Below are 13,180 nucleotides of genomic sequence, written 5' to 3'. Positions count from 1 at the left end.
GTCTTTGGGTGAGGTTGACCAAGGTGTGAAGTGGTACCAGTAAAATGCTGGGGTATGGCAATATTGGTTTGAACTGTTCTCAAAATAGGGTGGCTCAGAAGCTCAACGGAGCTTACGCTTATTATTTCAATAAAGGCTACCTTTGCCTTTACGTGTTCATCATAAAAGGAGTGCAATATAAATGTCAAATAATTTGAAATAATGTCTATAAAATATGTTTCTATAAAATCAAGTTATTTTGAAAGAACCGTCTGCTATTAATGTACGGTGCAGTACGGTACGACGACCAATAGCCATACATGTATTTCCTGTTCCGGAAAAATGGCGTCGAAAGGCCGCACGTTTGACTCGCCGGTGAAATATGTCCAAATTGATGGGCTTGTACGTACAGCAAACACATTTTACGCATTTATCTGTTATAAGGCTATTTTCTTCGTCTTTTAAGTAACAATTCTAAAAAAAGAAGCCCGCTTGAAACTCGTTAGATGGAATGCCATCTGTCTGCCTTTCATTTTTCGGCAGTGCGTTAGTCCTGGCTTTGGACCAGGCTTACTATGAAACCATACCAAAATAAAAAGTTGTCCACCTTTTTATCGCAAACGTAGTCGAACTGAAAATTGAAATTCTGAACGAAAACGTATGGGTATCTTGATAAATCTAGCAAGACATTTAGACCCAAAGACATTTCAACCCCAAGAGACAATTCGACCCCAAGACATTTCAACCCCAACTCCTTGGACATTTCGACCCCATTCCATGATATGCCTGAAAACATCTAAGAATGCCGTCTTTATTATTATGAAAAAGGCAAAGCCTCTAAGCCAGCGTAGCTTACACGACAAAGACATCTATTCACTGCTTAAAACAATTCCGAGAACCTATTCACTTGGAAAGAAACAAAAATTTAGTATCATTATACCTGTAGCAGCTAATATCATACGTTGCAAAATTTATGGAAAGCCGGTGTCACGGTGACGTCACTACCTGTTTGCGGCGTTCTTATGCTTATTTATGACATTTTATTCCATTTTCTGGCCAATGCTTGATCTTTTAAAGAAAATCATATTTTTTTCTACCAACTGAAATCATTCTTGCATTTATTTTTTGAGTGATGGATAATATTCAGCAATCAAATGAAGTTCTGTATTCACTGCCAACAAAGCATTTCCTGTGAGTACCTGTCTTCTATGGACTCGAACTTCGTAAAATAAAAGCAAAATTGAAATTATTTCCATAACATAACTTTTTTAAAAATAAAGACACCTAATGAACATAGAGATTGTAACTCAAATATAAAATTAAAAAATAAACAACAACAATTTTCCCGACTTTGACGGAAGTAGAACAAAATGGCGGCGTTTAGACGAGAGGAAAAATTTTCAGCTACATCACTTTGCCCCATTTGGCACACCTTTGTTATATTCGCCAACACATTGCCATAAGGCGAGCTACGCGCTCGCTATAATTAAGCTTTAATCTAGTGATAATTGAGCAATTTCAAAATGTAATAACGCTTAATTACCAATTAAAATGTTAAAATGCTGTTATTTTCGTGAAAATAAGATTTTTTTTACGAAAATGAGCCGTATTTATCTAAATTTCTTTTTTTTTCTAAATTCCTTTTTTAATTTCTTAAAGACTATATTAGTACATGCCTTCATATGAAAAATAAGTGATTTTTATCTCACAATAACGAAAATAATCATCATTTATAAAAAAAAATTATTAACGAAAATAACGGGATTTATGTATCAGCCGCGTTTATTACGTAAATAATTCATGAACAAATCGTTCTGAGTGTCTATCTTAAAATAACCTTCATATAACATATTTTCATACTTGGTGTTTATTTATATTTTCAAATCAGCTTAAAGACTATTTTAGTACACGGCTATATTTTAAAAAAAAAAAGAAAAAGTTTTTTAAATCATGATATGCCGATTTCGCTGATTTGAATTATGAAAACAACTTTAATAAAGTCACATCTTTAATACCTCTTTATTTATTTCATTATTTTTATTTGTTTATTTTTCTTTTTTTTTATGAAAGATATATGCATCTCATTTCTATGGGATTCAGCGAAATATAAATAATTATAATGTAACTCAAAGAAGTTTAAGATGTCACCATCTTCATTATCTTGATATTTATCGCATAGTGCGGCAGTTTTCCTTTGATCTTTTCAGTATGTTAAACATGGTAACACACATTAATACTCGGCATAGCCAAGATAAAGGGTACCCCTGATGTTGCACATATGGTGAATTTTAAACTCAATCAAAATTTCATATCTTATCATGTGGTTTCAAGGTATATCCTTTGAGCACAAGAATCTATCAGGGTTTTCTTCAATTATGTGAAATAAAAAAGTTACGGATGCTCAAGGAACCACACCTCTTAGGGCCTACGGACTCTACATGCCAAAGCATAACATACCTAGATAACACAGAAAAAGTTATTCATGGTGTTGAAAATAAGTTAAATAGTTGCATTAAGATGTTTTCAATATTGCTTTATGGAATATAAAGTTGATTTTATGAATTTCATAATATATCCAGAGCTGGATATCAAAGTACCATCAAATGAGACAATATGCACTGCCTTCCAGTTTACATTCCAGTGATTTTTTTTGCGTATTTTTACTGCCGAATATCGGCACTTTCCCCTCGCCAAAATAGGCCATTTTTCCCCAAAAAATCGTCAATTTTTCCCCTAAAAAAGAGATGTTTTCCCCCCTCAAACTATAAGATTTTATTTCCAAAATGTAACAGTTTATATTCGGGCGTGAGATCAGCGATATCTAACATGAAATTGGCAGAAATGGCATCAAAAACGTCCTTTTTAAGATCAAAATCGCATCAAGGTTACCGTCGCGAAAACACGTGACAAACAAAATATTGCCGATTTTCAAGAGAAATATGCACTTTAGTCGGTTTAAATATGTTCCATTATGTCATTTAATCATTTATGGTAATGAAAAATGACAATATCTCTCCTAGTTTTTGAAAAATTGGAGATCAAAATCGCCGCGATTGTACCGATTTTCGGATAGTCAAAATTTCGGACATTATCAAATTTCAAGGGCATGAAGTGAAAATTGATAAATACAATTATTACAAGTTGTATTGGTGTCTTAATTTATTTTATCACCCAAAAATTTCACGATTTTAAATCCAAAAGTGGTTTTGAAAAAATATAAACTCTTCAAACAACATTCAGTAAGGAAATGTACAGATTTATATCACTTAGTATGGAAATTAAACATATTTCTATTTTTCCCAATTTGGGGAATTATCGCGCTTATTTTCCCAATTCAGCGGGCACAGGCACCTTTATTTTTTCCAAAAAAAATCACTGCATTCTGAACAGAAAACTAAGAAGAGTATGGCAAGCTTCCTTGAAACCTATTAAGAAATATGTATATAAATAGAACTAAAGGTTTCAGGTAATAACTTTAAGCACTTTTCTGATACAGAACCCAATACAAATTGATATCAAGGCCTACGGACTCTACATCCATGTATGGTTACTAGTAAAATAGTTTCTGCAGTATAACATTTCAGTCAGTTTCCAGAATTAGTAATATTTTCTGACAGTCTTATAATTCTTAGATCATTTAAGAGCATTATATAACTAACAATTTTATTTTATTTCTTTTTTTTGCATTCTGATTATTTAAACTTTGTAAAGACACAAGTGAACAAACTGTTTCATCATAAGAGAACATGAACAAATCATTGAAATGTGTCAGTGTACCTCACTTTTGGTTTTAACAGGAAGATTAATCTCATTCTAATATGACTAACAATGCTTTAATCATCACAACGATATTATGTTGACGTCTCGTCAATGTGACATTTAGCGCCATGTACCCATCAAGAAATAGCACTTTCAAATGTCATGAAATATTTAATTTAATAATATGTTGTAAACAAAATGTCACATTGCACAAATGTGTTGATTAATTTACAAACATACTTAGTTATTCGCTTTGCTGAATAATTCACAATTATGAATAATTTTCATCCGAATTGAACTCTACCGCAAGACGTATTACCATTTCCGGTCCTGGCGTGTATAAACAAAGACCTACTATTGGCGGCATGCTTGCGCGAAGAAACACTTCCATTATGATTATAATATTTGATATAAATTTTACAATAAAGAAATTATTAGAATGGAAATAATTTATAGCAAAACAGTGCTTTATCAATATCACTATTTATACACTTGGGCGGTTATACGTCGTCCGAAATAATTTCACTTGGGCTGTGCCGTCGTGAAATTAATATGTCCGACGTATAACCACCCATCTTGTATAAATAGTGATAAAGCACTGTTTTGCTATAAATATTTCTTTAATAAAACATGTTTAAACCTAGAAAAAAAGTTCCTGAATTCAAATATAGAATGGTTTCATATTTAAAATATAGACTAATATAGGGCTACGGACTCTACACAATATGTTTCATCCCTGCTTCAGTCAACAGTACACAAAATTATTCAAACAAATTTCTTTCTTCAGCTATTTGGTTCCTTGTTACAGGTCTCATGTTTGATATGTTTGTTTCTTTACATTATCTGGAAATAGACTGGTAAATGTAACAGAAACGGGACTCGTTATGGAAGTGTAGAGTCCGTAGACCCCTTGTATAACATTTTAACTTGTATTTATTATCAATATATAAATACTTTGTTAATACAATCTTTATTATAAGTCTGATACAGTGTATCCTTAACCGTACTTTATGATACTAAACAAACATCAATATGCATTAGATCTGTAAGATAAGTGTTGGAAATTGGCAAAAATATAATTAATTTATTACAATTATATCTTTTTTCCCATTATACTGTTTACTATAAACATCTTAGATGTTTGAAAGAATGAACTTCTTTTGTTATATCATAAATGAGAAAAGTTATTAGTATTAGATATGATTATTGCATAAAAATTCTGATTCAGTTGCATGAATATGGTGGGGCTACGGACTCTACAGGGCTACGGACAAACATTTTTTGTTCAAAACTTTTTTCTGCTTCTTCTCTGAAGAAATGTCTTTTTTGTAGTTAGTATGTGGGATAACCTGAAAATAACCAAAGGTTCATTTTTATATTGCTCTTGTTTCTGTGCAAGCGGTACACTGTTGAAAATGGGGCTACGGACTCTACATAAAAATGTCAAGATTCAGCTATCATTTTTCAGAAAATAATATAGTGCAAATCAATATCTTGCTTTTAGATGCTGGCAGATGTGTTTCTTTTTCATGATAATAATGATTATATCTGCCAGTTTAAAGAATAACTTTGGTATTCCCTTTGTAGAAACAGAGCAGGTAAAAACCATCAACGCATAACAAAGTGATGGATTTAGTTATTTATAGATATCTTGAATATTTTCGGACCAATTTCAAATCTGTAAAAAGTATGTTTTACCTGAATGTCAGTTGAAGTTTGAAAACTTGAAATAAAAACTGTAACAAACTAAAAAAGTAACTAAATAAATGGTTAAAAACTAATGAATTTTCCGTGCAACAGCATAACGATTAAAAATGAGCCATTTTTCGACTCTCCAACCCTTCTAAATAAAAAAATACTGAAAAAAAGTGTGATAGACCATACATCACCAGAAAACCCTTATAAATATCTTTTTAAAAAAGAATAAGATGATATTGTATTCCTTAAATATTGTCAGAAATCAACATATAACTCAGGGGAATATGAAAGTGCCCATTTATCTTGGCTTTGCCGACTACAAAATCTGTGCTGATATTTTACAAAACTGTTACGATATATATCAACACAGAAATCTCTATAGAGTTTCATTAGAAAAAAAAACTGTTGCGATATATATATCAGCACAGTAAAACTGTTCCGATATATATCGCAACACTTTTTCTCTATTGAGGTCCTATCAAGGGAGTACAATTTTTTCCTTTCGAAGAAAAGATGATTTTAGCTCCAGTTTACAGTTCACAGAGAAAGAATTGTCACAAACACCTGCATTTATAAAGTAAAAGAATAAATAAACTAGAATATTTCAAAAACTTGATAGTTATTGCCAAATTCAGAAATACATGAAATTCTGAGATTTCTCAAATGTTTTTTTTTTCTTTGATTATTTTACAAACAAAATAACAAGTTTTACAATATGTCTGGCCAGTGAAATGCAAAGATTTAAAACCAATGCAGAAATCTGTTGGGTACTTTTATCTGAGGAACAATTTTTTCTTAAACAGAAGTTTTAGTGTTTCAGTCAGCGAGGCGCAGAAAGGGAACAAATTTAAATGAAAATAATATATAAATTTTAATGATAAACTATGCGGTAAAACAGTTATAATATGTAATGCTCGTGTGTTACCAGGATATATCAGAGCTAGGGGTACACCTCGGTATCGGTCACACATTAAACCGGAATCCACTTAAAAACCGGAATACACTTTCCATAACCGGAATACACCTGTATTTTTTAAGTTAAAGGTATTTTTGAAGGGTTTTTGATATAATTCAATCATATATATCATAAATAGTTAACATACGAAAGGAAAATAAAATACGTTTACGCAAAATGATTTTATACGAGAATGAAGTTCGGCGACCGCGCGGGAAATTTCCATAACCGAAATACACCCGTATTTTGTTAATAAATGGTATTTTTGTAGGGTTTATTGCAGCAATAATTCGTGTATAATATAAATAATAAGTTTACAAAAGGAAAATAAAATACTTTAACGCAAAACTATTTTATACGAGATTTGGATTTGGCGCACGAGAAGTTTCCATAACATAAATGCACTCGTCCTTTTTAAAAAAAATAAATAGTATTCTCTTAAATAAACACTTTTTATCATTTTTTGTAAGTTGTAGAACCATGTTCAATCAGATTAAATATGAATGAATATTTGAGAGAAGTTTATTAAAAGTTAATTCTGTATACGAGATTATAAACAGGTACATTCAGTATATTTTTTTTTTATTTTTCATGTACTTCAACGTATCAATACTAATTCAATGTTTTGCTAAAACACCGATGTATTGTAGATTTAAACATTTTCATTCCTCCTTCCTTCTCTCCAGGATGCATAATGTCTCGGGTATCGTAGTCGTTTTCCTTTATCAACATAGTCTTCCTTTAAATACTTTTTCAGTGTTTCATTAACAGAGTTCCTTATTTTGTTAAAAATCAGTTTTAATTATTCCTAGTCCAAATAATTGTGCTCGAGAATTGAATATCGTTATATTTTTTTGACTTGTCGATATCCGCCTCCGATAGACAACGTAAAATATCAATTTGACAAAATGTAAAATCGATCTACCCGAGGTCTCATTATTTAGACTAATTAATTCCAGTCCACTCCGGAAATTTAGGAAAAGTGTTTTTACGTCGTAACTTTACCAAAATTCAGAAATTACATCGTGAAAAACGTCAACAAACATTATTTAGATTGACTGGAATTTACCCGGGAATCGTAAAGATACAAAACATCATGCCGGTAATTTTCCATTCCACGAGCACGTGCGACCTATCGTAATATCTAATTTACATCGCTCGACGTTACTTTTGTTAATGAACACGCGCGTAGTGCATTCATTTTTTAATATTATCGCTTCAAGTTTTCAACACCGCTTAAGAGGTAATACAATTTGAATTCTATAACGATTTTAATAAGATATCGAAAGTAATGTAGGGAAAATTCTATAAAAACGGTCTAATTTTCACATAATTATTTGTAAAACTTCAAACAGCGCGATCTTAATTACTTATTTCTATGTAAAAGTAAATAAATGATACATACTATGGCCATAAGATTCAGACTTTTGACCAGAAAGTACAAAGAACAGAATAAAAAAATCTTAAATGAAAATGGAGTAAAACGATTTTTGGCAAACAGATTTCTGTTAGTGTGGCATAATAGGTTACGTGACATCGTGAACATAAATAGAAATGTGGTTTTAAATAAAGCAATACGATGTCGTTGCGGATTTAAATGCATCTTTGTACATGTATATTTTTGACACGACACTTTACTTTTAAGATATTCTTCTTAAACAATAATGTAAATTCCTTGAGGGCAAATAGGTCATAGCGGTAGGATATCCCCTATTATCGTTTGACACATTTACCTGTCAGTTTATGCACATTCGCTTTTAATAACAAATTAAAGAAGCTGATATGGTTACACTATTTTTCATAAAGGAATATTATATAATAGCATAAAAAGACTATTTTGAAATAATCTGAACCAAAAAATCGAAACTTGAAAGAAATTTACCTACCTAAGTTAAAACCTAACAAAATTATGGCGATTGTGGTTCATCCACGAGTGCGCAAATTTCCCGTGCGCTCAACAAATTTGCAACCCCGTATAAAACGTTATGCGCATTATAATTTCCTTTTGTAAATTAATTATTTATTTTAGATATGATTGAATTCTATCATAAACCCTAAAAATACGATTTATTTAAGAAATACGGGTGTACATTAGAGAATTTTAGGGCATGGAAATTCATTTACAAATACGCAAATTTCCAGTGCCTTCGCCGATTTTCAATCATGTACAAAACGTAATGCGCAAAAGTATTTTAATTTCATTTTGAAAATTAATTATTTATGATATATATTTTTGAATTCAGTCATAAACCACTTCAAAAATAGCATTTGTTGAAGAAATACGGGTGTATTTCGGTTATGGTAATTTCCCGCGCGGTCGCCGAATTTCAATCTCTTATAAAATCGTTTTGCGTGAATGTATTTTATTTTCCTTTGGTATGTTGATTATTTATGATATATTTGATTGAATTATATAAAAAAAACTTCAAAAATACCTTTAATTAAAAAAATACAGGTGTATTCCGGTTATGGAAAGTGTATTCCGGTGTATTCCGGTTTAATGTGTGACCCCTCGGTATTTTTCTCTTCACATATCTGTCTCGGCCTACCGGCCTCGACAATATCTGCAGAGAAAAATACCCTCGATGTACCCCTAGCTCTGATATATCCTGGTAACACACTCTCACACATACTATAACTATTACTTAAAATCATAATCAGAAAAACGTGATCTTTTGATTGGATTATCACACCTCGATTAATTGTTTGTTGATATACAGCACATGTATATTTATCTGCAGTGCGCATTGCAATTAACAATTAATTAAGCGATTGTGATGACATTGGATATTTATAAATATATGTCAGCATTATCTTTATTTTGGGCGAAAATGTAAAGAAAACAATAGGAAATTAAACAACATATTGCTTATTTTCGCAATTAATGTTATTTTCGTAAGCGATTTTGATGCACACATAAAGTATTTGCTTTACAAAATACAGAAAATGATTTTTGTTATTTATGTGCTCTCCACAATTGGGGGAAATAAAGATATCTATCTATCTTTTCTTTTCTATGAACGACATTCCTTCCAGTTGTAAAATATCAAACACGAAATCCCCGTTACTGCAAAATATAAGAATATGTGAGTACTGTTCTGTTAAAAACGGGGGAAAATGATTATCATATTTAATATCTGTAATTCATTTTTTTCTATATTAAATATTTTAGCAAATACACGTGATTTAAAGTATGATTTTAACAACTTCAAGCGATTTCGGTCACATATTAAACCGGAATCCACCTAAAAAACCGGGTATTTTTGAATTTTTTTTTTTTTAATAATTCAATCATATATATTATAAATGAATAAAATCCGAAAGGAAAATAAAATACGTTCACGCAAAATGACTTTATACGAGACTGAAATTCGGCGACCGCGCGGGAAATTTCTATTACCGAAATACACCCTTATTTTATTAATAAATGATATAATCAATAGGTGTGATAATCCAATCAAACTCTATCAGGACTAATCAGAGGCACGTGTTTGTTATGCCGCATATATTCAAAGGCCGGTCCTTTCCGATCAGCGCAGTTTATTGTCTGACATGATTGTGTTTTGTGTATAATTCATTTAAAAATCGATATTGATATTTTTGTCCTAATTTATTTTCTTTCTAATTGTTAAACGAACTATGAAGAAACAATTAAATAATTTCAAATAATAAACATGTGACCGGCCCTTTCCAATCATGTTAGGCCCTTTCCGATCAGCGCGCTTTATGTCATGACCTGTATTTTGTCTATAATTCATTTAAAACTCGTAAATAGCTATTTCATAATTCATAATTTATTTCTTTTTTATTTAATAAATTTAATATGAAGTAAAAAATAAATAAGTTCCAGTAATAAATATATAGCAGGCCCTTTCCGATCATGTTAAGCCCTTTCCGATCAGCGCGGTTTATGTCATGACAGGTATTTTGTCTATAATTCATTTTAAAATCGTAAATAGTTAAATGAAATATGAAGAAATAAATAAATAAATTCCAAAAATAAACACATAGCATGCCCTTTCCGATCATGTTAAGCCCTTTTCAATCAGCGCGGTTTATGCCATGACCCGTATTTTGTCTATAATTCATTTAAAATTCGAGTATTGATGATTTCTTTATTTTGAATTATTTTCATTTTCATATGTTAAATGAAGTGTGAAGTAATAATTAAATAATTTCCAATAATAAACATTTGACAGGCCCTTTCCGATCATGTTAAGCCCTTTCCGATCAGCGCGGTTTATGTCATTACTCTCGTATTTTGTCTATAATTCATTTAAAAATAAAAAATTGATAACTTTTTTTTTCGTAATTTATTTTCTTTTATAATGTCATAATGAAATATGAAAAAATAATTAAATAAATTCCAGTAATAAACATATGGCAGGCCCTTTCCGATCATGTTAAGTCCTTTTTGCGGAAAGGGCCCTTTCCGGTATCTAGTCATAGCGCTTTGTGTTATCTGGGGGTCATCTCAAAGTAATTTTTAACTGTCATTTGTGACAGTCCAGCGGTGTTATCCACGAGTCGCTCAATTCATTACATAATTTCATGTGGTAAATGGTCTGGGTGAAATAATTAAATACATGATAAAACTAATGATTTTATAATTTTTATATATTTAACATATCAACTGCTTGTTGACTTGTAACAAAAAGAAAAACAGTACAATTAACCAACAAAGTTATATAACTTGTTCATTAAACAGTGATTTTTTTGCGCCGATTTGACTCCGAAATTCGGCGTCTTCCCAACTGACAAAAATGGTCAAAATTCCCAAAACAAGATGATTTTTCCCAATTAGATTGATTTCTTGTGAAAGTTGAACTAAAGTTGCAAATAATCATAAAAATTCCGACTCTAATTGTGGTTTATTCGCAGAATTTTGTTGCCAACTCGAAACGAGTTGTTTACATAAAACAGGTCACGGCATAGTACGGCATTTAGTACGACTTTCATCACGGTCGCTAAACGCTTTTTCATGCGTCAAAATGAGTCGGAAAAAAAATTGTTAGAAACTTACCTAAATTAGCGAAAAATGTTGCATAATTCCAAATATTATAATAAGAAAATGGCAATCTACTGGTTTAGACCCCGGGGAGACTGTTCCTACGGAATGAAGTACATCACTGTCATCTACTTAAAAGTTACTCACTCACATTCATTCCGTAGAGTTGATACAGCGACTCCTGTTATGTCATTTACTTGTCAGGATAAACCAAGTTAGGGTTCGAGACCCAATATGAATAACACTCTTAAGGTTAATACATTTTAATCTACATGATACAAGTGCAACTACAATACTCAGTACTTGACAATGAAATATGCCTATTATATAACACAGTAACAATAACTCAGTGTCCTAATAGTGTTGCTGATACAGCGCTGTTGTGTCCCTAAGTATGTATGAAATCCAGTTACACAACACCCCTTTTCCAAAGTATGAAAGTTACTGTTGATCTTTAACTCGAGGTTTGTCTGTAACATCATGGTGGTGTTATGCACTAATAAAAATAAAATATGTAAAAACATAATTGAACTGTCAATTCAGGAAGCAGAAATCGTGAAATCGTGAATTCATGAAGTGGAAATCGTGAAATCAAGAAATCGTGAAATCATGAAATTGTGAAATCAAGAAATTGTGAAGTTTTTTCGTGAAATCGTGAATTCATGAAGTGGAAATCGTGAATTCATGAAGTGAAAATCTTGAATTCAGGAAGCAGAAATCGTGAATTCATGAAGTGGAAATCGTGAAATCAGGAAGCAGAAATCGTGAAATAATGAAGTTGAAATGTCATCATGGGTCTTTCGTACGTACCGCATCGGTTCTTAAAATTGCTGAGAAATAGAAATCAATAAAAAGTTTCTTCTTTAATTTGTTATCAAAAGCGAATGTGCTATATCCCGTATAAAACATAAATGTCTCAAACGATAGTTACTATAGTGGATATCCTACCTCTGTGACCTGTTTGCCATCAAGGAATTTACATTATTGTTTGACAAAAAAAACTTAAATTGTTGTCAAAAAATACATGTATAAAGATTCATTTAAAACTTATTAAAAACTGCAATGACATCACATTGCTTTATTTTAAAATCGCGTTTCTATTTACGTTCACGAGGTCACGTAACCTATTCTGCCGCACTAACAGAAATCTGTTTACCAAAAATCGTTTTACTCCATGTATTGTAATTGCTGCCGCTTTTTCATTATTTAAGATTTTTTTTGTTCTGTTTTTTGTTCTTTATGGTCAGAAGTCTGAATTTTACGCCCAGAGTATTCATCATTTATTTACTTTTAGAAAGAAATAAGTAACTGAGATCGCGCTGTTTGAATTTTTACAAATGATTATATGAAAATTCGACCGTTTTTATAGAATTTTGCCTACATTTCTGTCGATATCTTATTAAAATCATTATAGAATTCAAATAATATTATATCTCAAGAGGTGTTGAAAATTTGAAGCGAAAATGTTAAAAAATGAATGCACTACGCACGGTTTTTGTGTACGCGTAGACGTAAATTAGATATTTAATACAATAGGTCGCACGTGCTTGTGGAATGGAAAATTACCGGCATGACGTTTTTATATCTTAACGATTCGCGGGTAAATTCCAGTCAATCCAGGTAGCGACTGAACCATCTCAAAGTTTGTTGACGTTTTGGAGTTGTAATTTCTGGATTTTGGTAAAGTAAGGACGTAAAAAACCACTCGCCCGATCGGTCGAGTATACAGCGAGGTCCACTCGTCCTACTCAGACTTTAACTCGCCAATGCGAGCGGGCGAG

General features: G+C 31.5%; 1 protein-coding gene across 1 annotated transcript in view; it reads left to right on the top strand.

Annotated features, from left to right (window-relative positions):
- The first annotated feature begins 268 nt into the window (after positions 1 to 268).
- The window catches only part of LOC123523893 (eukaryotic translation initiation factor 3 subunit H-like), a 28,012-nt gene continuing 15,100 nt past the window's right edge, over positions 269 to 13,180 (top strand). The window contains exon 1 of the mRNA XM_045301637.2: positions 269 to 381. Within this exon, the coding sequence (XP_045157572.1) occupies positions 322 to 381 (60 nt within the window). The 5' untranslated portion in view covers positions 269 to 321. The remainder of the gene's footprint in view (positions 382 to 13,180) is intronic.

This window comes from Mercenaria mercenaria, chromosome 3, assembly GCF_021730395.1.
Source record: "Mercenaria mercenaria strain notata chromosome 3, MADL_Memer_1, whole genome shotgun sequence".
Lineage (NCBI taxonomy): Eukaryota > Metazoa > Mollusca > Bivalvia > Venerida > Veneridae > Mercenaria > Mercenaria mercenaria.
The sequence above is the reverse complement of the archived record's forward strand: the minus strand, read 5'-3'. Positions and strand labels throughout refer to the sequence as shown.